Genomic DNA, 27,897 nt, shown 5'->3' with positions numbered 1-27,897 from the left:
GTGTTGAGTTAAGTATTTTGGGTATTGTTATGTATATACGGGTTTAAAGTAGTTGTGAATATATGTGAATGGTTAATTGTAGTTGGTTTATTGTTTGGTTGTAACACTTGATATTTGATTTTTTTTTTAAAGCTTACTTGAAAAACAATTTAACTGGTTAAAATTTATATGCAGTATAATTATGAAACATAAAAGTAGAGAAAAAGAAACATCCTGAAAACATAATTTTCTATTTCATATACAACCTATTCTAATTCTGACTTTATCTTTTTCAAAAATTGACCTGAAGGTTCTAAAACTTTTATAAATCTACATAATTCAAAACACCAGTCATATTTTCCTGCTTTGTCCAACATTTTTATGATTTGAAGTATAATTTGTTTATCAAACTTTGTTAATTCATGATTTGAATCATCAGTTTCAATTTCTGTATCTCCTTCTCGTTTATAATTTAAATAAACAATAAGGTAATTATAACATAATTCAACATTATCTAATTTTATAAGTCGATTCATGAATTTTTCCGGTGTCATATTTATTACATCAAAGAATTTACTCCAGTAAGCAACTTCAATTTTTCTTAAACAATTGATGTAAATAAATTCTGAGTTTTCTGAAAATTCAATTAGTTGACAAAGTCTCTTTAAAGTTAATGATGGCTCTTCGTCAGTTAAAAGTTTGAACAACAATAATTCCAAACAAAATTCAAAATTATCAAATGACTTATACCTGTTGAAAGTACTTTCTAGATCACCTTTATGAATAAGATCAAATTCAATAAAATTATTTAAAATTAATTTATGAGATACTTTATTTTTTAATATAAGCATGTGACGATTTATAGCTAAATTTTCAAATCCAATCAAATTTATTGTTTTCTGGTCTGCTTCAATTTCAAAGGGAATCATTTCTTCAGTATCTATTGTAATGGGAATTAAATTTGTATCTTCTGATTCTAATAAATCATCTTCTTCATGATGTGGTTGTTTTTTATTGTATGCTTTGTCAACTAATTCATAAACATCATAGATTAATATTTGTTGTCCATTGAACATGTATATGAAATTTATATTTTTCTGAAAGTTTATAGTCTTGAATTTAAAATATTCTACTGATGAATCTAACTTGATCAAATCATAAAAATTACTTGGTTTTAATGCGTCCAATGGTTTGTTTGAGAAAGATGCTGATCTACTCAGATTTTTTAATAAGTACAAGTCACCAGATTGTAGTAAGAAAATGAAATGTTTTTGATCAATCAAACTGCTTTGTTTAACTTCTTTAAGATTGATTTTATGTTCAAGTGATTTTAAGTGAACTGTTTTATTTATGGATATAAACACCTTGTAATGTTTTGTGTCTGAGTCGGTTTGAACTGTTTTATCAAGCATCAAATCCAAGATCACAATCTTAAAGTCACTAGTCAAAATTATTACATGCGATGAGTTTTCACCATCAATAAGTTGAATGTTTATGAAAGTACTTTTGAAATCATATTTCCATAATAATGAATCACTAGTAAATGCTGATTCTTCACCACTCATTGCATATTTGGTTTTAGAAGTGTCAAAGACAATAATTTCATCAATTAAATGCTCTTCCTCGTCAACCTCTTCAAAAGAATGTCTCAATTTTCTATTTACAACAATCAAAAAATGATGAAACCAAAACTGATTAACAATATTTAACTCTTCAGCGAAGTGAGATTTAAAATTGTACCACAAAACATGATTTGTCAATCCACCAGTGGCGATTGGAGAAGAAATTGCTAAATACCGTTCATAAGACATTGCTATTTGATTAAATGAATTTTTTGATATAGTTAATTTTTCTGTTTGTGAATTACTGTCTATCAAATTATCATTGTCATGGAATAATAGCAATTTTTTGAATTTTGGAAGTAATGGGAATCTTAGAAATGTTCTGTAGTCTTCAATAATGCTGAAATATTCCTTGTCATAAATGATATCATTGAGTATTGTTGATAATGGTATGCAGTAAATTTTATGTGATTCTAATCCTAGAATATATAATGACATTGAATTATTAGAAATCAAAATGGACTTTGCATGTAAAAATCCTTGATTTCCATTCGACTCATTTATTTCACTTCGTACACTTTTAGTGTTGAGTAATATTTTTCCAAATTTCGATACTAATTTCCAATCTCCTGATTCATAAACTACTGTAAAGAATTCACCACAGTTTGACCAATTTATTACACCTGCAGCCATGTCCAATGTTCGTATTTCGTGTAAATGATCATCAAGATGATATAACTTTAAAGATCCCTCATTTTCTGCCAATATCAAGTTGGACTTTGGATTAAAATATGCTTGTTCAAAGTTTCCAAAACCAATTTTGGTTAGTCCTAATGCTGGGCCTTCCTCTCCCTCTTCTTCAGTAATTGAGATTTTTATTAATTCTTCCTCTTCACCAACAATTAAAAAGTAGTTAAAGTATTGATTGTAAAATATATTTTTGACGTTTCCAGAATAAACAGTTGACAAGTCTAATTGCTTGCTTTCAAAATTAGTAAGTTTTACAATTTGCAAAACATTAGATTCAATTGATTCACCAATAAAATTGAAAACTAATAAATTATGTGAATTTGGTTCAAGCCAAAATTTTTGATTCCCCACTCCAATTTTTAGTATTTTATATACTGATATTTTTATAGATTCAATCTCGTACCCACCTAATTCATCATCAATTATATTATTCTTTACACTTTCAATATTCTCTAACGCTGGGCTAATTTCTTCAGCTCCATGTATAAATGTTTTAGTTGCGGACAGTATAAAATTAGTTATCGAAAACTTTTTATGAGTATAGCTTGAAGGCAAACCATTTTGAATTAGTTCTTCTTTAATATTATGGATTTCATAAATAGAACTTGAATTATCAATACTTATTTGATATATGATCAAAAAATTTAAATCTGTTTGGATATATATGTTTAATTTCGAAGGTCTTCTAGTTGATCTTGAATATATTAGTTTTTTCCTTGCTTTTATATTTAATCCATTATTTTCTAATGAAGTTGAAGCTCTTATGTGTTTACCTAATGGTAATAAAGTATACAGATGATAAATGTAAACAGATGTTTTTGTTATAATTGCAAGTATTTGATTGATTTGAAGGACGTCAATTATTTCTTCTTTTATATCAATATCAATCGAAAAATTCGGGCATCCATTGATCATCACTTTATGTGGTATATCTGGTGGATTTCGTGACTTTATCAAGTAGTTTGGACTGGATGTTACAGATCTAAATTTGACCTGGTGTCCACTTTTGTGGTCTATTTCCGGTTTAGATTGGTAGCCTGATTTAGGTGGTAATTATTTTTATCATAAATTTGGTCCAGAGAAAAGGTTTATCAAAAGAAGCAGATACACAATGGAAATGATCTTGTATTTTGGCTGGAACTATATCAATCAATCTCTATAAGCTTTCTTATAAACTTGTACAATTTTGAGTATTGAATGGAGGCAAAAAATTCTAAGTTTAAATAATTTTGCTGCAAAACAAGTTTAAACTTACTCGAAGCACCGATATTTCTTTTTAATTTTACTTGCTGCAAAACAAGTTTAAACTTACTCGAAGCACCGATATTTCTTTTTAATTTTACTTACTAATAAATTTGTTTACTAAATTTTTTTCAATAACTTCTCGAGCCTTAATGCTTATTTCAAACACCTTATACGTCAAACTTTTAGGTAAAACTTCAAAATATCGTTTTATTTCAAAATTTAGTGTGCGATGTGTCATTCCCGTTTCAAAACTAATTCAGATTACTGCGTTAAGATGAGTAAGATGAGTATATATATAACGGCGGCTATTGCATTGTTTAAATTCTTTGCTAATTACAACCATCAAATTAGGGCGAATGGTCTAGTGGTATGATTCTTCGTTTGGGTTATCTCACCTGAGCATAAATTTCGAAGAGGCCCTGGGTTCGATTCCCAGTTCGCCCCTTGCTTGTAGAAGATTAATTTTTTTGGTTAATTTATACATACTTTTTACCAAATGTGTGTTAATTCATCAATTATAAGAGTTTTTCTTAATTTATACATACTTTTTACCAATTGTGTGTTAATTCATCAATTATAAGAGTGATGCATTGGCTGATCGATACCCCTCATTTGTAGTTGGATTCTTTAGAAGAGTTCAGTTCAAATTGTTGAAATCGTCATGTCAATCTTCCACGACATTCAATATTCTGTATATACGACATAAAACGATATTTTTGTTATTTTGAAACATTAAAAATATAATAATATTAATTTATTTATTTATTTACAATAAACGATAGTGATATTACTATTACTTATTATACAAATATTAATCATTAGCAAACAAAAATCAATTATTCAAATCTTGAATTATAACCGTTACACCATTAAAATACCTTTTATCATTATCAATACACATAACTTATAAAAAAAATATATAATGAATGAATTCCCCGTCACGTATCTCAATTTTAATCAAGATTCATCATGTGTTGCATTGGGTTTGAAGACAGGTTATAAAATAGTTAATGTTGAACAAAAATTTGGAAGATGTTGCAGCTATAAAGATGATAGTGTAAATATAATTGAAATGCTATATACAACTTCATTAATTGCATTAACACCACTAGGAAATGAAATTGGATCATCCCCAAGAGAATTAAAGATAAAAAACACTAAAACAAATAGTACAATTTGTTCATTATTCTTCCCCACCTCAATTTTAAATATTAAATTAACAAAAGAATTCCTTATAGTTGTATTGGAAAGTCAAATATATATATATGAAATTAAAACAATGAAGTTATTACAAACTGTTAAAACAAATTCGAACCCTAACGGATTATGTGCTGTATCATATGATCAAAATTATTGTTTGTTAGCATATCCATCACCACCAACAGCTAATGATTCATTAGCTAGTATTCATAATAATGTCAATAAAACAACAGGTACAAATACGACTAGTGCAATTTCAAATAAAGGAGATTTAATAATTTTCAATATAAATAAATTCCTGCCAATAATGGCAATCAGTGCCCACAAGAATGATATTGCCGCAATGAGTTTTTCAAATGATGGATCTTTGGTAAGTACAGCTTCACACAAAGGAACAATTGTAAGAGTATTTGATACAAATACTGGAGTTAAATTGTTTCAATTTAGAAGAGGTTCATATCCAACGAAGATATATTCTTTACAATTTAGTAATGACAATAAATATGTTTTAGCTACAAGCTCAAGTTTAACTGTACATATCTTCAGGTTAGGTGAAGAAGAAGCATTAGAAAATAAACAAAAGAAGAAAATTAAAACTATAGAGGAAGAACCAGAAGGTGATGATGATTCTGACGCAATGGATGAAGACGATGATGAAGATGATGAAGAAGAAGTACCCACAAAGCAAAGAAAATTATCACAAGGTTCATCCAATTCTTTCACAAGTATAAATTCAGAAGATATAAATGCACCAATTATTGATCAAAATAGATTATCCGTTGCGAGATTAATACGAAGATCTTCACAAACTTTAGGAAGAAAAGCAGCTCAAAAGATGGGTGATTATTTACCCTCTAGGTTTTCATCAATACTAGAACCAACAAGACATTTTGCTTCAATAAAAATAGATGCCAAAAATAAGGAAATTAAATCAATTGCAATGATCAACAAGAATCAAGATTTTATTGATAACAATTTTGACAATAATGATAATTTGTTACATGTTAATGTTGTTACATCAGAAGGTATACTTTACATTTATGGATTAAATCCAGAAAGAGGTGGTGATTGTATATTATTAAATCTGTGTAGTTTACTTAATGATGAATAAATAATATGAAACTTTTTAGTGCGGCTTTTTTGATTAACCAATTTAGAAAAATAAATTTTTGGATTTGAAATATTATTTTTCATTCACGTTTTGCCACTACAAGAGAAAGTAATGAGTTCAACTAGTATGTATAGAGGAGTGATCGACTCAATAATTAAAGATATCATAGCTCAATTATACTAACTTATCTTAGTTATCATTAAAAATGCTGGAAAGACTTATACTATTGAGGTCAATGAAAACAGCAATGGTTTAGAATTAAAAGAAAAGATTCAAGAACAAACATCTATTCCTCCAGATAGACAAAAAATTTTGGTGAAAGGTGGTAAACTAAACGATGACACTTTATTATCTACATTAGATTTTAGTAAACCCATAATGGTGTTAGGATCACCAGATAAACTTTCTAAACCAATTGAAAAACCAAAATTTATTGAAGATTCAGGAGATATTACAAAAGTTGACAATAATCCATTGGGTATACCAAATTATGGAAATACATGTTATCTCAATTCAAGTTTACAGATCTTGTATCAAATTGATGACCTAAAGAAAGTATTAGAAAATTTTAAAGGATCTGACAATTTAACAGTCTCATTAAAAAATTTATTTCAACAATTAGAGAAAAAACAAGGTACTATTAATATTGGAATGTTTTTAACAATATTTAGAAGTATATATCCACAATTTGCAGAACAAAGAAATGGAGTATTTGCACAACAAGATGCTGAAGAAGCATATTCACAAATTTTAACTACATTAAAATCAAATCTAAAAATTGATGATTTATTTAAGATAGAATATAATGTAGAGACCAAATCATTGGCTGACGATGATGTTTCATATAGTTTTGAAGATGCATTCAAATTAAATTGTCATATAGATATTAAAACAAATTTCTTGAGAGATGGTATTATTAGTGGATTAACGGAAACAATAACCAAACATAATGATGCATTAGATACCAACACAGAATATCAAATCACCAAGAAAATAACAAGATTACCAAAATATTTAACTGTACACTTTATAAGATTTTTTTGGAGAAGAGATATAAACAAAAAATCCAAGATTTTAAGAAAAGTTCAATTTCCATTTGAATTAGATTTATCAGAAGTTTTAGATGAATCAATTAAAGAAGATAAGAACAAAGTCCGTGATCTAATTAGAAAAGTTGAAAAAGATAACTTAGACTTGAAAAGAGATTTTAAAAAAGCCAAGAAAGATTCAAATGAGGATGAAGAATTAAAAATAGCGTCAATAAGAAGTAAATTTCAAGATGATTTAAGAACAAACATTCCAAATGTAGATTTTGAAAATACAACTGAAAACCCATCTTCAGTTTATGAATTAAATGCAGTAATAACACATATGGGAGCAAATGCAGATGGTGGACATTATAAGGCATACGTGAAAGATCCAAATGATTTAGAAGGTGAAAATTGGTGGTTATTTAATGATGACAAAGTAAGCTCAGTATCAAGAGAAAAAATTGAAACTTTATCAGGTGGTGGAGAAAGTGATTCTGCATTATTATTAATTTATAAAGGTTTAGGATTATAAAATGATACATCTTAAAAATAAAAGAAGTAAATTTATATTCATTATTTATACATGCTAGGTATTTATAAATCTCTTACCAAATTTCTAAAAGTTTCAACTTCATCCCAACAATTGAGACTTTTACCTTGATTATTTTTTAAACATGAGATAACATTTTCTCTTGATTGTTTGATTTCGGGCGTTATATTTGCTTTCTCTAATTCAGCATTTTCTTTTAATAATTGAGTAAGTTGTACAATTTTATCATTTGCTTGTGATACTGATAATTTCGTATCTTTGGCGTCTTTATCGACAGAATCATCTTTAAGTAGAGCTTGATTGGTTGTGTCTTTAAAATTTTTAATGGTTTGTTTTTCTAATTTTGTTAGTTCTTGCGCTACTCTATCTTGGATGTATTTCTCAGTGTATTGAGCTCTTGAATAATCAGACTATTGGTTGTTAGTATTAGTTTTCCCTAGTAGTAAAAGTTATTTCAACATACTTCTGGAGATTGTTCTAATTGTGATAAAAATGTTGAGCTAAAATCAATTGGTGTAGTTGGTGTGAAAACTTTGGTTTCCGGTTTAGATGTATTTGAACCCATTGCTTTGTATCTAGTATCAATTATTGAAAAGTTAACTCTCTAGTTTTTTGATAACTAAAGATCTAATTGTAAAAATCTCTATGGTCGTGTCTAATTTTATTGGTTAAATTTTTTGAAATTATAAAACAAATTTTTTAACCTAGTATAAAAGGTAGACAGTCAAAAACAACAACCACAAAAAATGCCGCCAGTTCAACAATATCAATATGTTGGTCATCAACCTTCCAACTGGGATAAATTTAAGATGGGAGCTTTAATGGGTTCGACAGTTGGGGTATGTGTTGGCGTATTATTTGGTGGATTTTCAATATTACAAAATGGTGCAGGACCAAATGGTGTAATGAGAACTTTAGGTCAATATATTATGGGATCAGTCGGTACATTTGGATTATTTATGTCTATTGGTTCAGTTATAAGATCAGACTCTGAATTCCAGGCGATTCAAAGATCAATGATTGCATCACAAAGAGCAAAATTAACTGCTATTTATAGAGAATAAGACTAAAAAACATCAAACTAATTAATCAATCCACAAATTTAATGAATAATGAAATGAAAAGATAGAAAAGACTTGTAAATAATACAAATTTTAATCCCAATTCTATTTGTATATTAATAATATTTTTAAATATAAAAATTCTAATGTAATTAATATAATTATTTGTAAGTTTTAAATCTCTATAAATGCAATTCAATTTCTTTATCCTTATTTAAATCATATAAATAAGTTAAACCAAATTCAGGTACTTTATATACATCAGATTTCCCCAAATTTTTTGTTAAACCAGCTAACAAATTTTTTGGTTCTAGTATAGGTTCACCACTTAATTTGAAAGTTCCCCAATGTATTCCTTTCATAAATTTAGCAGAAACTTGATCACATATTTTTAAAGCTTCTTCTGGAGAAATATGTCTTGGTTTTTGATGCCAACTTGGACAATATTGACCAATGGGTAATAATGCTAAAGTTATTGGACCACTTCTTCTTCCAATGATATCAAATAATTCTTTCAGATAACCAGTATCACCAGCATGATAAATCAAGGATTCACCATTACGTTTTAAAATAAATGAACACCAAAGGGAAGTATTTGAATCTATTACATGTCTTCCTGACCAATGCATTGATGGGACACATTCAATTTCATATTTATCAGGAAAATTTTTGTCGGTTGTTATATATTTTGTTATATCTAATTTATCCCACCAATCTAATTCTATTACTTTATGAATTCCTCGACGAGCAAATTTTTGTTTTAATCCCAACGGTACTATCCAAGTACTATCATTTCTAATTTTACTAACCAAATCCATTTCCAAATGATCTGGATGATCATGAGAAACCAAAATAAAATCTAATTTGTTATTTGTTGCGTATTTAATATCTTCTAAATCTAATGGTGATTTTGTTAATCTTTTTGGTCCAAAATTTGGAGTAATTAAATGATTACTTATTATTGGATCTGTTAAAAAGTTAATACCTGATATTTGAAATAATGTACATGATTGACCCAACCAAGTGAATAATAATTGTTGATGTATACTTATATCAGTTTTCAAAAACCAACCTTTAGAATTAAATAATGATTGAAAATTATTCGTCTTAAGACATTCTTGTAAAATTTTTGAATTATTTCTATATCTTTCCAAATCCGGTTTAAAAGATTTTAATTCATCTTCAATTTCAATATGTCCATTATGAGGATTTGGTAATTTTTTATGTTTCTCAAATGCATTACCATATATTGATTCACAAAGCTCCATAATTCTGACTAATAAAAATTCAAATGCAGTTTGTGGTCTATATTCTTCAAATGGATTTACAAACATTCCTGCAATAGTTGAAGATTTGAATTTCCTATAATCAAGGTCGTTACTGTTACCTGTAATTTTTAATTTTTGATATTCATTTTTTCTGGATTCTATGAGGTAATATGTTCTTAAATGTAGATATACTTCAAATGATGTATATAATGATATCAACCCAATTCCTATCTTGAATTTGAGTCCAAATGAGCCAAACATTGGCTTTTAGTGAATAGTTGTTGATTTATTGTTTGCTACAATAAAAAAGAAAAAGATGTGATACATATTTACAAAATTGATTGTTTTGATATTTCTCTCGCGCATCATCGGAATTTAATTTTATTATCAACGGAGTTTTATAATTTATTATGTTATCTATAACCACCATCTAATGTTTTTTAACAACCCCTGCAACATTTGCACTCTGTAAAATATGTTTTTTATAATCATGTATAGTACCTGAAAATTTACTTACTGTATCATTTTCAGCAACCCAAATTTCATTACAAACTTTATCAATAATATTCACATCATGAGAAACCATTAATATACCACCTTTGAAATTATTTAAAGCATCAGCTAATGCATCTAAACCTTGAGTATCTAAATGATTTGAAGGTTCATCTAAAATTAAGATATGTGGTTGATTTAAACATAATGCAGCAAATGCAACTCTTGATTTTTGACCACCAGATAATAATTGCATCTTTTGTAAACCTAATGGACCTGTTATACCAAATGAACCTAAATGACGTCTATATTCTTCATCTGATTTACCTGGAAATGCTGAACTCATCCATGAAACTGCTGATAACGAAAGATCCATTGCGTCAACATGATGTTGTGCAAAATAACCAATTCTTAACCTACCATTTTTATTTACATACCCTTCTAATGGTGTTAATTGACCCATTATTAATTTTAATAATGTAGTTTTACCTGTACCATTCCCACCTAAAAATGCTAATCTTGATTGTAAATCTACACTTATATTAACATCCTTAAATAATATCTTATCTGGTGAATATCCAAATTTAACATCTTGTAATTGTAAAATTGGTGGTGAAATTCCATCAGGTTCAGAAAATTTAAATGTGACAACTTTATCATCTTCAGGAGGTTCCAATACTGGTAATTTTTCAAGTTTTTTGATTCTTGATTGTGCTTCTTGAGATTTTGCTGCATTATATCTAAATTTATCAATAAATTCTTGTAAATGTTGTCTATAAGCCAATTGATTTTCATATTCACGTCTTTGATTTTTAATTCTTTCTTCTCTTGTTGCATAAAATGAATCAAAGTCTGCTCCTCTATAATAATCTAATCTTTCTGAATGTTGATGTACTATATCTGTTGCAACTTCATTAAGGAAAGCACGATCATGTGATACCACCAATATAGTTGATTTATAAGTTTGTAGGTAGTTAGCTAAAAATGTTATAGATGGAACATCCAACATATTAGAAGGTTCATCTAATAACAATAAATCTGGTTGACAAAATAATGCTCTTGCTAAAGATAATCTCATTCTCCAACCACCAGAAAATTGTTTTGTTGGTAAATTTTGTGATTCCTTGGTGAAACCTAAACCATATAGTATACCAGCTGCTTTACTTTCAGCTTTATCTGATTCCATTTCATTTAATTTTTCATTGATTTCAACTAAGTGTTCTTCTAAATCTTCTCTTTCATTGTCTAATTTTTTGACCTCCAAAGACTCTTCATCAAATTCTTTTCGCAATGTTTCAATTTCAGCTATTCTTTCATTTATTTTACTTTCTTCTTGTATTAAACTTTTCCTCCAAACATCAGCATCTAAAACACTTTGTAATGCTGGAGTATCATCACCTCGTATTTCTTGTTCAACATGTAAAATTGTTATATGTTTTGGAATATTTAATTCTCTTCTTGATAATGCTCTTAATAAAGTAGATTTACCAATACCATTTTGACCAACTAAACCGTAACGTCTACCATATGCTAAAGTTAATGAAGCTTCACTTAAAATTCTTTGACCATCTCCTACATACAAGTCAAAATTATCAATTTTAATATCTTTTGATTTCCCAGCACTTGAACCAAAATCCAACGGATTAATTTCGAGAAAGAATGAATCATAATCTTCAGTTTGTTTTTCATTTAATAATTTCGATGCTTCATATTTTACAAATTTATTATTACGTTTAGCAACTTTTTTAGCAATTTTTCTTTCTTGTTTTTCTAATTTCTTCTTATCTACTCTACTTTCCATTACTCTTCCTGTATGTTCAATATCATTACTTGCAGAAAGTAAAGCTAGTGATGAATTTATATCTCTTTTACTATTATTTTGTAAAACATTAATATCAAGTAATCTTTTTGATGTGTCCCCAGTTATTGCTAACTTTTCGATATTTTTCTTGAGTTTCTCACTTAATTGTTCAGATATTGTTTCGGTTAGCTGTTGAACTTTGTCGGTGATTCCACCAGCCAGGATCAATAAATCATTTAAAAATGTCATTTCCTCTGGTATATTGATTTTTTGAGATCTCACACTGTCTTCAGTAGCTTCTGAAATATGGTTAATATAACCAACAGCATAATCAGCCACTACAGAATCTATAGATGGTACTGCTTGCCTCACTTGTAAACTAATATTTGACATTTTGAATGTGGTTGTAAGAATTTGCAGTAAAAAATTAATAAGCTTATTAAATTTTTTTTTTGTACTAACAAAATTAAGAGAGAGATTTTGTAGTATTTAGTACATACTACTACATACATATTCAAGTTAAAACAAAAAAATCTTCATTCAATTGAGATAAAATATCTATATGAATAATCTATAAAGCTGCTTTAATTTTATCTTCCAATTCATCATTTGATTTTAATTGTTGAACATCAGAATTACCACCAATATGTTTACCACCAATGAAAACATTTGGAACAGTTTTTTGACCAGTTAATTCAGCTAAAGCTTCTTGAATTTCACCACCATCACTAGTTTCATCTAATTCTACAATATAAGCATCTTTTGTTAAACCTTCAATTGTTTTTTTAGTTTGAGCACAATAAGGACAATAACTTTTAGAAGCAATAAAAATTGGATGTTCTTTAATTAATTTTTCAACTTTATCTTTTGCTTGTTGTGAAACCATTGTTGAATATGAAAAAATTGATCTTTTATCAGGTATAATTGATGATAATTTATAAGTTTTTAATAAACTATTTTTTAACATGAAACAATTGACAAAATTAATAAAATAAATTTGTGGCAATCAAGGAATTTATATAAGAAACGGGAAAGATTCTATTTTAAAGCTCTTAGAATTTTATTATAAAGCAATTCACGTGCACGACTATCAAATAAAATATATAGCAAGTATTCAAGATTATTAATATTTGTTAATGATATCATAATATATTTATTGGAGATTAGTAATGAAGGAGGGTTCATAATATTATCATTTACTAACTATTTACTCTAATGATATATGTTTATTTAAAGTTTACCCATACGATCTGACATTAAATCATGAGATATAATTTCAATAGAATAAGTATCTGGATCTCTTATAAACGCTATACCTTTAACTGCTTTACCTTGATTAAATTTAACACTCCAATCTAATTTTGATCCATATTTTGTTTCTAATTCTTTACAATATTTTGCTGGATCTTTACACGATATACAAATATGACCATAACCTTGAATTTCTCCATTATCATTACTATTACCATTATGATAACCTTTAAATTCATTGTCTTTTTCTGTACCCCAATTATGTGTTAATTCCAATACTGATTCTCTTTTAGATTGGACTGCAAAATCCATTGTACCTTCTTTAAAATTTGGATCATGATCAAAACCTAAAAAGTATAAAGAAAATTTAGCTTCTGGGAAATCTTTTTTGGAAAATAATTTCATACCTAATGATCTATAAAAATTCAAAGACCTTTCTGGATCTTTAACTCTAACCATTGTATGATTAAATCTATAACTTGAAACATTTGTTTTACCTTCTTCTTTGTTAATACCATTTTCAATTAATTCAACCCAATAATTTTCATAATCAGATAATGCAAAAGCTATATTATGTTGTCTACCATCACTTAATTTTTTTTGAAATCTAACACCATTTTTTAAAAATTGTTCTTGAGCTTCTTCAATATTATCAACTGATACACAAACATGACCAAATCCTTTATCTTTTTCACCATTACCATTATTTATTTCTTCCATTCCTCCATGATTATAACATAACTCCAAAACTCCTTCTCTAGCTGCCCAATTTAAATGTTTATTTTCTTCAGTTTCATAATTTAACATATACAAAGTAAATGAATCAAATGGAATAGTTGCAATTAATTTCATACCTAATTTCTTGGTCCAAAAATCAATTGATTTTGGATCTTTAATTCTTAGACATGTATGATTTATAATAAAACTTCTATCTATTTCAACCATTGTTAACAAGTAGTTATTTAAAAATTTAATTTAGTTTCTAATATTGAAAACTTGTAATTGAAGTAATTTTTATTTGAATCGGAGGTGGGAATTATTTAATAATATTTATATATAACGGTGAGACCGACCCAAAATAAATTATTTTTAAATAAAGGTGCATAAATTTGCTTTATATTAAAAGTATTAAGAGAGGGGTGTTTTGCTTATTATTTAATTCTAATAATTTTATATTGATTTGAACATTGATATTAATGATATTAATGAAATCTATTTATGCCATATAATTATCAATCATGGATAATAATAGGTATTAATTGAATTACTTGAAACGATTGTACTTTTTAATATTTATATCTTAGTAAAATTTAATTTAATTGTGTCATCAGATCTAATTAATATGATAATTTTATACGATCGTTGTTTTAAAATATTTTTTTTTTCACCACTACCAATACTCTTTAAAATATAGATCATAAAGTCAATGTTTAAACCACTAAGGCTATCCATTCGTCTGTTTTCAATAGTTTCAAAACTTAACTCCTCATATACTCATGTACCCAGAAAAACAATTGCAGATATTCATGAATTATATCAATCAAATACTCCTATAACGGTTTCTACATCTCATGATTATATAACGTCAAAAATGGTTGATGCAGCAGATATAGATATAGCTTTAGTTGGAGACTCGTTAGCTAATACAACTTTGGGATATCAAGATACAAATGAATTGACACTAGATGAAATGTTGTATCATATAAAATCAGTTCAAAGAGGAAATGAAAAATCATTAATAGTGGCAGATCTACCATTTGGATCTTTTGAAAAATCTACAGAACAAGCAACAGAATCAGCAATAAAAATTATACAAAGCGGAAAAATTCAGGCAGTTAAAATTGAAGGAGGTAATGAAGAAAATTTATCAATTATAAAGAAATTAGTATCTATTGGTATACCAGTAATGGGACATACAGGATTAACACCTCAAAAACATAATACTATGGGAGGTTACAAATTACAAGGTAGGGATTCCAAAAGTGCTTTACAGATATATAAAGAATGTTTAAATTTACAAAAAAGTGGAGTATTTGCAATAGTTTTGGAATGTATACCGAATAAAATCGCACAATTTATAACGAATAACTTGAAAATACCAACTATTGGGATAGGAGCAGGACCTCATTGTTCTGGTCAAGTATTGGTGATTTCAGATTTATTAGGTATGAAAAATCCTGAGGAAAATCACATTGCAAAATTTGTAAAACCTTATGCAAATTTTTATAATTTAGGTGTTGAAGGTTTGAAAAATTATAAAAAAGATGTTAACCAAAAGAATTTCCCCTTAGCTGATGAACATGGATATAAAGTTAAAAAAGAAGTATTTGAAGAATTTAAAAAGGAAGCAGAAACTTTATAGAAAACTAATAAATGTAAATAGATAATAATGTACTCACGTTTTCATTAATGATTCAAAAAAAAAAATGTTGCAATCTCATATCTCTTATCTCTTTAAATGACAATAGAATCAGTAAATACAGATCCAAATATAACAAGAATATATATAGTTCGTCATGGACAAACAGATCATAATGTTAAAAAAATCCTACAAGGTCATATAGATACAAGTATGAATACAACAGGGTTAATACAAGCTGAAAAATTAGGTGAATTTTTCAAAAATTTACCAATTGATTATTTCTTATCGTCAGATTTAATAAGGTGTAAACAAACTTTGAATGAAATATTGAAAAATCAGGATTATGATGAATCTTCAATACGCTATACTTCAAATTTAAGAGAAAGAGAAATGGGACCAGTACAAAATATGTTATTAAAAGATGCTTTGGAAAAATATGGTCCGAATTTTAGAAATTTTGGAGAAAAAGAAGAACAATTATGTTCAAGAGTAGAGACAGAATTCAACAAACTACTAGATCTGGATTATAAAAACGTTATATTTTGTACTCATGGTGGAGTTATTACAAGATTTTGTAATTATTTACATCTGGATTTGGGATTTGAATTAAATAATGGATTGACTCCTAATGATTTAAGAGTTCCTTTCAATACTTCCATTACTGTTGTTGATTATGGTAAAAGTGCAAAGAAAGGGGTTATTCAACTGTTTGGTGGAACTGATCATCTTGGTGGTAAATTTGAAGTGAAAGATCAGTTATTGAGATAGAAAATGAAAGAGGTGAATTTATAGACAAAGGCACAGGAATATTATAGATAGTGATAGAATAAATATAGATTTAATTTAGTAGAGTTTTACTTAGATTTAGACATATTTTAATCACGAATATATAAATGATGTTTATTAATAATTTGGTAATAAAATGCAATATAAAAATCTATAATTTAATAATATATGACGATGGATTTTTGAATTAAATAACTGGAATATATGTGTAATAAATATGTGAATCTCTAATGTACAACTTTTTTTATAATGATATTTTTTCTGAATATTTTGATCAACAAACTTAATCGGACCTATGATCAGACTTGATTTAAACCATGATTCTTTGTTTATCCATTGTTCCTGATCTTGAGAATGATGCATATCTTTGGAATGGATCGTTTCTTTCTAATTCATATTCTGGATTTTTAACTTGAGATTTTCTAAAATAAACTCTTTTAATCCATTTCCAAGCTTCAGCTCCCAACAAGAACATCACCGTACAAGCAAGGGCAATCAAGATTTCAATTCCCACATTGTAGTGGAGGAAAACTTTAGTATTGATGACAGGAATATAGATGACTGGGAAGACAGAGACAAATCCTCCAACAATTGACCAAAATAAAAATTGATTGTCCCAAAGATCAATTGCAGTTTGTTTCCACCATGGATTATCAGTATCTTGTCTCATATAAAACAATGAGTTGTAAGGATGAATACATTCCCAAGCTAAGATCAATGCACACCAAGTCATATTAGCAAATGAAGCTGCTCTACCTTGGAAAACCAATTTACAAACATCTAATTCTGCATTCATTGAATTACAATTATAACCTAAATCACCATCACCACGACCATAAACAATAACAACGAAACAAAGTAAACATGAACAAGCCATCCAAAAACCATAAACAATCATATCAATAATAACTTCCCATGTGAAAATTGAATTATTTGGAGGTTTTTCCAAAATATCATCACTTGCTTTTTCTTGACCTAAACCCATAGCTGGGAAACATGAAGTAATAACTAAGATCCATAAAACTTCAACTGGAGATAATGGGAAAACTGAAAATCCAGTTTCATCCATAAATGCTAACCCAATCATTAAATAAAAAGCTTGAGCAACATTTTCAGCTAATAATTGTAAAACGAATTTTTGAATATTTGCAGACATTCTTCTACCTTCTTCAATAGCATTTAGAATAGAAGCGAAATTATCATCAGTTAAAACAATATCTGAAGCATCTTTTGCAACATCAGAACCATTAAGACCCATAGCAATACCAACATCTGCTTTCTTTAAAGATGGTGAATCATTAACACCATCACCAGTCATTGCTGCAAATTTTTTTCTTCTATGTAATGCATCAATCATACGAACTTTGGTTTGTGGAGCACAACGAGCAATAACTAATGGTAAAACAGGTAAATTATCAATTTCTTCATCTGATAATGCATCAAATTCATTTGCTGTCATAACCATAACTTTAACAACATCTTCACTATAATGATATAAATTACTTGGAATAATACCAACTTCTTGAGCAATTGCCTTTGCAGTTCCTGGGTGATCACCTGTTAACATATGAACATTAATACCTGCTTTGTGACATAATTTAACTGAACCAGCTGTTTCTTCTCTTGGAGGATCATAAATACCAATTAAACCTTGGAAAGTTAAATTTTTTTCAACTTTTTCTCTTTCATCAAAATCTGAATCTATAGTTCTTGTTGCAAATGCTAAAACTCTTAAACCTTGTGATGATAAAGCAGCCATATTTTCTTCAATTAATTTAATATCTGACTCGGTTAATTCTTGTAAAGTTTGTGAATCTTTTGAACCTTCACCATACCATGTATCACATAATGTTAAAATTCTTTCAACTGCACCTTTTGTATAAACTCTAGTTTCTCCAGATTCTTTATCCTTATAAATAGCAGACATTCTTTTAATAGATGAATCAAATGGAAATTCAGCAAGATGTTCAAATCCATCAACTAATGATTCTCTACCGAACCCAATTCTTGTTGTAAAAACTTGAATAGCAATTTCTGTGGCATCACCATGAGCTTTCCAAATTAATTCTCCAGAGTCCTCATCTTTACTTTGGTTTACTGTTGCAATATTAGCTAAAGTAGCGGTCATTAACCAATTACGAATTGATTCTGGCATTGGTTCTGGAACCGGCTTATTAAAGTCAACTTCTTCATCCGTTTCTTTTATAAAGTAAGGAGAATATGGAGCATATCTAACGACACCAACAGTTGGGTTATATGGTTCATTTGAGTTTTGAACTTCTAAAGTACCAACATTTGGAATCCAAACTTTTTTAGCAATCATTTTACCTTGAGTTAAAGTACCTGTTTTATCTGAACAAATATCATTAATACCACCTAAAGCTTCTAATGAATCTAATTTACGAACAATAACATGTTTTGATACCATAACTTGAGCTCCAACAGCCATTGTAATAGTTAAAACAACAATTAATGCAGATGGAATCATTGATAATGCAACACAAATAGCATAAATTGCAACTTCCTTGTTTACGATCATTCTTTGAGATCCCATAACAACAATTGCAAATACAACTGCAACCCAAAACAAAAAAATAGCTAACCATGATAATTTTCTTTGCAAAGGAGTACCAACATTTGTACCTAAAACATTTCCAATGATATTATAACAAGTACCCAAGAATGCTTTACCATATTCTCTCTTTTTTGGTTTACCGTTTGATTTATCAACTCTTTTAATTAATCCATCGTTTCCTCTTAATGAACTAGCAATTTGACCAATTTCTGTATTTAATCCAGTTCCATATGCAATACCAGTACCTCTTCCCTTTGAAACAACTGATGAAGAATAAACTAAATTCAATCTGTCACCTACTGGGATAGGAACGGAATAATCATCATATACAACAGTTGCATCTTTTTGAACTGGTAATGATTCACCAGTTAATAAAGCTTCATCAGTTTCTAAATTCATGCAATCAAATAATCTTAAATCAGCTGGTACGGTATCACCAACTTTAATATGAACAATATCACCTGGGACTACTTGTTCTGCTGGAACAGTTATATCATCACCATTCCTTGTAACTCTTGCGGTTGGAGAAGATAAATTACGTAATGACCCCATTGTCTTTTCAGCTTTAACTTCTTGAACAAAACCAACTGAAATGTTTATTCCAACTACAAATGCAATAACACCACCTGAAATCCAATCTTGTATAGCAAGTGCAATAATCATAGAAATTATTAAAACTAATATCATTGCATTGAAAACTTGATGAGCTAAGATTTTTGTATATGAAATTTTATCACCTTCACCTAAAGTATTTGCACCATAAGTTTCTAGTCTCTGATCTACTTCATGAACACCTAAACCATCTTGAATATTTGTATGAAACTCTTCTGCAACTGCTTCAACAGTTTGTCTATAATATGAATTTGGATTTTGTCCCTCACTTGATTGTGATTGTTGTTGCTGCTGCTGCTGCTGCTGTTTTGTTTCCATTATTGATTTATCTGATAATGAAGAATCAGTATTTGTACGTTGTTTTTCAGTAGTAGTTGATTCCTTTGAACTCGACATATTTTATGTTTTTATTTATCTTTTTAGGCTAAACTGTTTTTCATTTACTTAATAATAATAAAATTATAATATTTATTATTATAATTTATGTAAATATAATACTCTTAATTAATAGCTTTTATAGTAAAATATAGCCAAAATATTAGATTTTTATTTTTAACCTATTCTATACTATGTAGGTTAATGTAAGTCTTGAAAATAATAATTTGTAAAATTTATTTATCTAATCAACGTGTGTTACTATCTTTTTGCTGTGTTAATTGATAATTGATAATTCTAATTCTTGTACTAATTGTTTAATAATATCTTGTTGATAATTAATTTATCATTAAGTTGATTTAAAAATAAATTTATGAAATTGAAAAAAATTGAGGAGGATATCATTTGATATTTATATTAATGTAATGTAATTATTTTAGATTTGAACTTAAATGTTAATTTCTTATCATTTTTAATTTAATTTTAATAATGGAGTCACATGACATAGCCTTTATATAAATTTTAAATAAATTGCTTGGAATATACATTGGTTAATACAATTTTGTATGTAAATTAATTTAATTTTTAAATTTTGATAATGCACAAAAAATTAAATTTTTTTTTTTTTAATTTATTTATTTTTATTTAATTTAATTGAATTTTTCTTAGCAGCCCAGAATTACACACACATTTTCAATTGATTGAAAATTTGAAAAATTATTAATGAACTTATCATTGTCGATAGATATGGTACTTTATCTTACAATCTACGAATCCGTCCAGATAATAAAATTCAATTCAGTGATTTCAAAATTCAGAATCTCTCAAATTGTTACACTTTTTGAGGAGAATAACATAATTGAAATATTTGTTACATTGAAATCAAAAATTGAATAATGAAATTGTAAAATAATAAATAATATTCATTATTGTTACAACAATTAAACCAAACCTTTGACCACTAACTCAACCAAAGAATTGATTTTAATGGAACATTTTATTTTAGATTCTCCGTAATTGAAAAATAAAATAAAGTTTAAAATTTTTGTGTAATACTTCAGCGGTTAAATAAGAGTTACATACATTATTATTCTATACTAAATAAAAATTTATATTATTATTTAAAAGTCATGTTTTAAAAATAATAAAATAATAATTATGAAACATTTTTTATAGATCTAAAATGATTTATTGAACATGTGGTCAACTCTTCTTAAAGTCTCCCGGAGTTAACAAAGAATACTAACTAAAAGTATTGGCCTTACAATCAAGATTAACTTTGTCAATAGTAGTCAGATCTCTGTTTGATAATGCTTGAAGTCTTATCAATTGATTTACCTCTCAGTTAAATTTAGTTATTGTTCTTCAAATATATATTGCTGCAGTTGAATTGCAATGATCTGATTATTCAAGGTCCAAGATGTGTTACCTTAATTTTAGATTTCTGATATTTGACTACATCGAGGATAGCTATATTGAGAGAGTTATTGAGAATATCTTTGAAGTCTTCCAATCTCAATACCAAGTAGATGTTAACTGTATTGAATGAAAAATCTGGAGATCTGTTTCTGGAGTTAAACTTTTAATCTAATTAATCTAAAAATTTATAAAATTTCTTTTTTTTCCCGTGATGTTTGTGCCACTACCAAATGATCATGCTAGTAATTAAATTCTCGTCCTATTTTTTTTTTTCTTGGTAATTTTCCCCCCTCCATTTTAAATAGTTTCTCAAACAGCAAATTTAAAAAGCAATTAAATAAAAACCAAGAAATAACTTGTGTAAAAGACAAGAAATTTGGTTCACACAGTTATTCAAATTGGCAAATCTCGGCTCTATAATTAGTTCAAAACCGGCTAAAACTAACATTTCATATTTTAAATAGATTCTGAATAGACTCTTTTATTTGACTTTATGTTTGAATAGAATTTTATTTTGAGGGACAAACTGAATATATCGTAAATCAGTTATGTTTTAATTACTTTTCAATTATTTATAATTGACTAAAATAAATTATTAAAAAACTTTAAATTTTTTACGATCTGAGGAAAGGCTGAAATTACACAAACTTAATTTTATTGATACTAGATATGTTGAGGGGGTGTAAAAAATATTTAATTTTTAAGTACAAAATCGAATTATTTTTTTATTTTATTTTTTTGACACATTCTAGATTTACGAATATATGATCAGAAGAGAAAGAGAAAGAGATCAATTTGATGAAACTACGTCATTTAATGAAGAATAAAAGACACATTTATATAAGTTTATAGATTAAGATGTATTTATGCCAGTCCAACTAGGACAGACTAAAATTACAATATTTAAAATTAAGGTTTATAATTTACGATGAATTTTATAACAAAAAAATATTATACGATTGATTTTCTCCGTGTGTTCTTCCAAATACAGTTATACTTATTAAAAGTTTATCCGATCTCTTAAACTTATGATACTCATTATAAAAACAATTTAAAAATGCTTGAAACGTCAATGAATGGGAGCTTAAGACTAGGGTCTCTTTACAGCCGATGTAATTTAATCAATTGAATTCAACAGCCACTTCACAATTCAGAAGCTTCTTGTATTTATTTTCTAAGACTCTAATTTGTTAGGTTTGTGTTTAAACTTCATTACTTTGCAAAAACGTTATCAAATAGTTAATTCAAATTCCAGCTTATAAGTTGCCAAGTAATTGATGTTTGAATCACAAAATACCAAACCCCAAGAAATGTATACAATTTTGATTTTATTTTATTACCGTTATAAGATAAGATAATTTTTGAGACACTTAGGCTAAAGATAAGGTTAAATTTATTTGACCGTATCAATAATGATATCGGTTAATTTGTTTTGAATAAGAAAAAGGGTTTCTGGCATCAATTTTGTACTTTTCAAAACAATTACTAAAAAATGAAAAAAAAAATAAAAAATTCTTGTCACAAGACCTTAATGATGATGTGCTTGAGTCTTCAGTTTTTCATAAGTCAGTTCTTGCTTGTCATTGATTTATACAAGGCTATTTCTATACTACGCGACTTGAATTGACGACAAACAAGTAATTGATTTTGAGAGAGCATTTCAAGATGTCTTGGAAGGATTTCAAGAGTCAAATTGCACACTCGCAGAATACTCAAGTTGATGTCAATGAGACTGTTTAGAGTTCAATTTAAAAGCTTAAAAGTATACTAATCTTTCGCAATAAAGTAGGATCTGAAGAAAAATATTCTGATTTAGATTGGTTGCCAAAAAAGAACTGTGTTGCAAAATTATATTTGAAAAAACGCGCCAAATCGTTACCCTAACAAACTATAGAAAAAAATTTTAAGACAAGATGATTTATGTAACAAGTTTCACAACCAAAATTCTGAAAATGTCTTCAACGACGGATGAGCAACTTCTAGAGTACATTGCTCAAGGGCATTATGACATCGCTCGGTCTATGATATCTGAAAGAATTAGAAAATTTCCAAATAGAGTATATTATAAGATATTATTGAATAAAATCATATACAAATCTGAATCAACTCAATTAGGTATTGAAAACAATTTACAAATACTAAAAAATTTACCAAATGATTCAAACTCAATTTTGACATTAAATGAATTTTTCACAGAGTGTGGAATGGAAAAAGAAGCAGATTTATGTTTTGAAAATATCATCAAGAAGTATCCTATAAAGTCCAATGAAATTTGTTTCCTATGGTTTAATAATTGTATTGATACATTAGATTTAAAGAAATTCAACAAAATTTTCTCATATTTAAACAAAAGTAAAATAAAGAAGTATATTTATTGGTACAGCTTTAGTTTTTACTTATTATATCAACAACATAACGACGAAGAATCGAAATTGAATTTATACAAATCGTTTGGTAAAAAATTAATTGAGAATGAAAAAATTCAAAATAATCAACAATTATATGTATATACCAGGTTTTTGATACTAGATGAAGATTATAAGACTATTGAAAAAGTTTTGGAAGAAATTAATTTCCCACTAGATCTAGAAATGCAGTTATTATACCTAGAATCTACAAAGAGAAATGAAAGTTGGTCAAAATTATTTGAATACACCACAAACTCATTATTTAATGACAAATTTGATGATTTTGATACTTACAAATTATGGATTAGATCTGGAAAACATTTGGGTATGTCGTACGAAGATTTAAAACAGAAATTAGGAGATTCAAGAAATGAATTGCTCACTAAAATAGAATTAGATATACTTTATGAAAAAAGCATTGATGAAAATGCTGAAATATTTTTCAAGCAATTTCAAAATAAATTATGTTGTTTTCCAGACTTATCAAAATATAAATTACCACCAAAATTCTATGAGGCAATTAAAGAATCCTCCGAATCCAAACCAAATAATGCAATTGTTTTAGTCAATAATCAAAAATTTTTGCCAAATAGTGTAAATAGCTGGGACTTTTATGACAAAATTAAAACAGAAAGATCAGAATTTGATAATGATCCAATTAATGAATTGTTCCTCATGTCAATTGAAGAGCAACTCCAAACTCCAACACTTGAAAATATTATCTCAAGTATTGCAATTATAAAAAACCTTTTAATCCAAGATAAACACAACTACAAATTAAAATTATTACTAGTCAAATTATATTCACAATTAAATACAAATGACATGATAATTCCAATATACCAATCACTCAAAATAAAAATGATTCAACATGATACTTTAAGTTATTTATTAACAAAAACAATCCCAAATAAAACATCATTAGAACAATTTGTTGAAATTTTTAGATTTTATTTAACTGCAACTCAAGAAATTAAAGAAACTATATATAATGGATTTGAATCAGAAGTTTACAATAAATTAGAAAGTTTTATAAATTTTGGTCTTAGAATAAAAACATCATTTTCTTTATATTTTGTATTACAAAAAATTATTCAGATATCTATAGTGATGAATGATAAGGGATATATGAATTATTTTAATGATTATTTAACTAAAAATGAAAAATTGATTTTGGGAGAATGGAAAGATAATAGAGATTTTAAAGAAGAACTGAATGTAAAAATTTCAACTAACGATTCATCTATAAAAGTTAAATTGATTATATACATGATGATAAATCAATTAAATGAAGAGGAAAAAGTAAAAAATCATTTAAAAACTTACAACAAATTAGTATCAAATACTTCACATTTGAGTCCTTGGTCAAACTTAATCTATAAAAATTATTACAACTTGTTTAAAATTAAAACCAACATAAATGAAAATGAATCAAAATCATTGTACAATTTCATATTGAAAAATTTAAAATTTGATAAACTTAAAACTTTCTTTGTTGATGATTTAACTTCTAGTGAAACAAATTCAAAATTAATTGATTTAGTTGAATTGATTCAAATTATTAAATTGCTATTTTCTAATAACTCCAATTCAGATTATAAGATTTTACTCATACAATTAAGTACTTTAATCAATGAATTCAAAAAAGATAATTTCATAATAAACTCACAAATCAAACAAATTGATGATATAAATTTCCAATTACCAATTGACTTAGATATTCAACCAACACTTGATGAAATTAAGGAATCTATAACATTCTCAACAAAATCAATACTTAATAACTTGAAATAAATAAAAGATAACTGAAAACAAGTACAATTTGTACAATTTTATCGATCTCTTCTCATACTCTTATATTTAATCCTAAACTACTAGCCATTGATCCAATTTGATTCATCCCTAAACTTAAAAGATATTTTCTATGACTTAAATCAGCAGTTGGATCTACTTTGAATTCATTTTTTAAAAACTTTACTAACTCATTTCTTTCTTGTTGTTGTGATGATTGGTTAAATTTTGAATATAATTGTTTTAATATTGATTTATATGTTGTTTTCACTTTTTTGTTGAAGATAAATTCTTCTAGTGATGGGATTGAGTGTTTAATAGATGATCTTTTCAAAGGTTGGGTTGATAAATATCGTAGACTTAACATATTAGATCGGGTCTTGTGTTAGCTCTTTTATTGATCAGGACTTGCCGTATTTATGCTAAAGAATTGCTCTAATAATCTTCTATTTTTTTTTCTTCGTAAAATATTTCTACTACACTTTTCCCCAGATTTCAAAGTTTATATAAAAATTGCAGAAGTTTATTAAACTATACAATATTCTACAATTAATATAAACCACCCACAACACCCCATAATATTATGCCACCAAAATCCTTTTTCATAATTTCCAATTCATAAACTTGTTTATAATCAATTTCAATTTTATCACCAATTAAATATAATTCTTCAATTCTATCACATTTAAATAATTTTAAAACGTCTTGATCAGTTAATTCAATTTCTAAAAAATCATTTTCATATAATTCTGATCCTGATGGTAAATTTGGTTCAGCAATTAATAAACTTAATCCTGCTATAATTGGATCACCTAATTCCATTTTTTTGGTTATTTTGTTTTTGACTAATTCTTTACCACATACTAAAGCAAGATCTTCGGGTTTTGTACCTATAATTTGACATAAAATTTTATATACCTTGTTGTCTATTTCTAATTTTAAATAATTTGCATCGTTTAAATCTTGTATTGAAATAAATCCACCTGGTACATTTTGTCGATGACGTTTGTTTGGTTGTGATTGTAGTTGGGATTGTTCTGATGATGATCTTTTATGAGTTGGAGTTTCCATTTCAGTGATTGGTAATTCTTCTTCTTCTTCTTCTGAATCTAATTTTTGTTCTGCCATATTCACTGATGCTTTTTCTTCTAGTCGAGGTTGGGCTGGTTGAGATGCTGTTGAACTTGTTGGTAAATTTTCATCACTACTTGATAAATTATCGAAGATATCTTCATCATATTCAACGGGCAATATAGTGGTAGATATAATTGGTTCTACTTTTACCAGATTTGAAACTCCTGCTTGACTAGTGTTAATTTCATTTTTGACTTGAGTTTGCTCCTCATCTTCATTTTTGACTTGAGATTGTTCCTCATTTTGCTTACTTGATTTATCAACTTCTTCCGTTGGTTGATAAACTGTGTTTGAATTTTCATTAGCTTTACCAGTATCATTTGTATTTTTTTGAACTGATTTATAAGAGTAATTTTTATTTATATAAAATTGTTGATAAAACTCTGCTGGTATAATTTTTTGAAGTCTATTACTTGCTTTGTTTTGCAATGTTTGAACATAATCTCTTTGTTGTAGTATATTTCTATATAAATCAATAACAACTTGTTGATCTTTTTCAGTCATATTTTCTGGTTCCCATTTAATAACTTCTGGATCATATGTGTAGGGTTCCAACTTGCCATGATATTCTCTCCATCTTAATGTCATTGCCATTATCAATACTTTATCATCAACAAATACTTGCCCGTTATTATCTCTCACGTCTTGTGCTAAATTTAATTTTAAACCCGGAAATTCTTCTTCATACCAACCGCTAATTGGATCTAATTTATCTTGATGTACGACTATTTCCAAAACTTTATTATCATCAGTACAAAGGTATCTATAATTTTTTTCATCTTTACCAATCTCATCATTTAATTGTACATTGGAAGTAAAATCAGTAACTTCAAATTTTGAAAACTTTTTATTTGTTGGGAGAATTTGCAATACTAAAAAATAACATTTTGTTTTACATATTTCATCTGATCCAAGAATGGTATTACCGTCAATGGGTGGGATTTCACAGAATTTTTTCGTTTCGTTTTGTTTCATTTACTGAGTTTCATATCGATTTATAAAAAATACGTAAAAGCTAGTTTTACTAATTTTCATATCTTACGCGTCTTGAATTTCAAAAATTTATTTTAGTGTCTAAGAATTTTGTCATTGACTTATTCCTGTAAAAAACGACAATTAACTCTTTATCTGATT

The 27,897-nt window shown here is 27.4% G+C and overlaps 15 protein-coding genes across 15 annotated transcripts; 6 read left to right on the top strand and 9 right to left on the bottom strand. All coding sequences in view use genetic code 12, as the record gives it.

Annotated features, from left to right (window-relative positions):
- Positions 1-245: 245 nt before the first annotated feature.
- Positions 246-3,206, bottom strand: RIC1 (Ric1p; the record flags this gene model as incomplete). The annotated part of the gene is made up of 1 exon (XM_051763497.1): positions 246-3,206. One exon carries the CDS (start codon positions 3,204-3,206, stop codon positions 246-248), a length of 2,961 nt encoding a protein of 986 aa, XP_051620331.1.
- A 1,252-nt stretch (positions 3,207-4,458) lies between these two features.
- Positions 4,459-5,847, top strand: KGF54_002960 (phosphoinositide binding protein; the record flags this gene model as incomplete). The annotated part of the gene is made up of 1 exon (XM_051763496.1): positions 4,459-5,847. One exon carries the CDS (start codon positions 4,459-4,461, stop codon positions 5,845-5,847), a length of 1,389 nt encoding a protein of 462 aa, XP_051620330.1.
- Positions 5,848-5,958: 111 nt separating this feature from the next.
- On the top strand, positions 5,959-7,410 carry UBP6 (ubiquitin-specific protease; the record flags this gene model as incomplete). The annotated part of the gene is made up of 2 exons (XM_051763494.1): positions 5,959-5,971; positions 6,041-7,410. 2 exons carry the CDS (start codon positions 5,959-5,961, stop codon positions 7,408-7,410), a joined length of 1,383 nt encoding a protein of 460 aa, XP_051620329.1.
- Positions 7,411-7,472: 62 nt separating this feature from the next.
- On the bottom strand, positions 7,473-7,993 carry KGF54_002958 (uncharacterized protein; the record flags this gene model as incomplete). The annotated part of the gene is made up of 2 exons (XM_051763493.1): positions 7,473-7,838; positions 7,892-7,993. The coding sequence occupies 2 exons, from the start codon at positions 7,991-7,993 to the stop codon at positions 7,473-7,475; spliced, it is 468 nt and encodes a 155-aa protein (XP_051620328.1).
- Positions 7,994-8,174: 181 nt separating this feature from the next.
- On the top strand, positions 8,175-8,492 carry KGF54_002957 (uncharacterized protein; the record flags this gene model as incomplete). The annotated part of the gene is made up of 1 exon (XM_051763492.1): positions 8,175-8,492. One exon carries the CDS (start codon positions 8,175-8,177, stop codon positions 8,490-8,492), a length of 318 nt encoding a protein of 105 aa, XP_051620327.1.
- Positions 8,493-8,671: 179 nt separating this feature from the next.
- Positions 8,672-10,018, bottom strand: KGF54_002956 (N-acetylphosphatidylethanolamine-hydrolyzing phospholipase D; the record flags this gene model as incomplete). Its single annotated transcript, XM_051763491.1, has 1 exon — positions 8,672-10,018. The coding sequence occupies one exon, from the start codon at positions 10,016-10,018 to the stop codon at positions 8,672-8,674; it is 1,347 nt and encodes a 448-aa protein (XP_051620326.1).
- Positions 10,019-10,187: 169 nt separating this feature from the next.
- On the bottom strand, positions 10,188-12,443 carry GCN20 (putative AAA family ATPase; the record flags this gene model as incomplete). The annotated part of the gene is made up of 1 exon (XM_051763490.1): positions 10,188-12,443. The coding sequence occupies one exon, from the start codon at positions 12,441-12,443 to the stop codon at positions 10,188-10,190; it is 2,256 nt and encodes a 751-aa protein (XP_051620325.1).
- A 178-nt stretch (positions 12,444-12,621) lies between these two features.
- TTR1 (dithiol glutaredoxin) lies at positions 12,622-12,936 on the bottom strand (the record flags this gene model as incomplete). Its single annotated transcript, XM_051763489.1, has 1 exon — positions 12,622-12,936. The coding sequence occupies one exon, from the start codon at positions 12,934-12,936 to the stop codon at positions 12,622-12,624; it is 315 nt and encodes a 104-aa protein (XP_051620324.1).
- A 344-nt stretch (positions 12,937-13,280) lies between these two features.
- Positions 13,281-14,246, bottom strand: GLO1 (lactoylglutathione lyase; the record flags this gene model as incomplete). Its single annotated transcript, XM_051763488.1, has 1 exon — positions 13,281-14,246. The coding sequence occupies one exon, from the start codon at positions 14,244-14,246 to the stop codon at positions 13,281-13,283; it is 966 nt and encodes a 321-aa protein (XP_051620323.1).
- A 481-nt stretch (positions 14,247-14,727) lies between these two features.
- On the top strand, positions 14,728-15,663 carry KGF54_002952 (3-methyl-2-oxobutanoate hydroxymethyltransferase; the record flags this gene model as incomplete). The annotated part of the gene is made up of 1 exon (XM_051763487.1): positions 14,728-15,663. The coding sequence occupies one exon, from the start codon at positions 14,728-14,730 to the stop codon at positions 15,661-15,663; it is 936 nt and encodes a 311-aa protein (XP_051620322.1).
- Positions 15,664-15,759: 96 nt separating this feature from the next.
- Positions 15,760-16,431, top strand: KGF54_002951 (phosphoglycerate mutase; the record flags this gene model as incomplete). Its single annotated transcript, XM_051763486.1, has 1 exon — positions 15,760-16,431. The coding sequence occupies one exon, from the start codon at positions 15,760-15,762 to the stop codon at positions 16,429-16,431; it is 672 nt and encodes a 223-aa protein (XP_051620321.1).
- Positions 16,432-16,759: 328 nt separating this feature from the next.
- ENA2 (Na(+)-exporting P-type ATPase) lies at positions 16,760-20,032 on the bottom strand (the record flags this gene model as incomplete). The annotated part of the gene is made up of 1 exon (XM_051763485.1): positions 16,760-20,032. One exon carries the CDS (start codon positions 20,030-20,032, stop codon positions 16,760-16,762), a length of 3,273 nt encoding a protein of 1,090 aa, XP_051620320.1.
- A 3,350-nt stretch (positions 20,033-23,382) lies between these two features.
- On the top strand, positions 23,383-25,632 carry KGF54_002949 (uncharacterized protein; the record flags this gene model as incomplete). The annotated part of the gene is made up of 1 exon (XM_051763483.1): positions 23,383-25,632. The coding sequence occupies one exon, from the start codon at positions 23,383-23,385 to the stop codon at positions 25,630-25,632; it is 2,250 nt and encodes a 749-aa protein (XP_051620319.1).
- A 52-nt stretch (positions 25,633-25,684) lies between these two features.
- On the bottom strand, positions 25,685-25,996 carry KGF54_002948 (uncharacterized protein; the record flags this gene model as incomplete). Its single annotated transcript, XM_051763482.1, has 1 exon — positions 25,685-25,996. The coding sequence occupies one exon, from the start codon at positions 25,994-25,996 to the stop codon at positions 25,685-25,687; it is 312 nt and encodes a 103-aa protein (XP_051620318.1).
- Positions 25,997-26,178: 182 nt separating this feature from the next.
- CDC13 (Cdc13p) lies at positions 26,179-27,738 on the bottom strand (the record flags this gene model as incomplete). The annotated part of the gene is made up of 1 exon (XM_051763481.1): positions 26,179-27,738. The coding sequence occupies one exon, from the start codon at positions 27,736-27,738 to the stop codon at positions 26,179-26,181; it is 1,560 nt and encodes a 519-aa protein (XP_051620317.1).
- Positions 27,739-27,897: the final 159 nt, after the last annotated feature.

This window comes from Candida jiufengensis (genome assembly GCF_024610255.1).
Source record: "Candida jiufengensis strain CBS 10846 chromosome Unknown scaffold3, whole genome shotgun sequence".
Classification (NCBI taxonomy): domain Eukaryota; kingdom Fungi; phylum Ascomycota; class Pichiomycetes; order Serinales; family Debaryomycetaceae; genus Lodderomyces; species Lodderomyces jiufengensis.
Note: the sequence above shows the minus strand (reverse complement) of the source record. Positions and strands in the feature narration are given on the sequence as shown.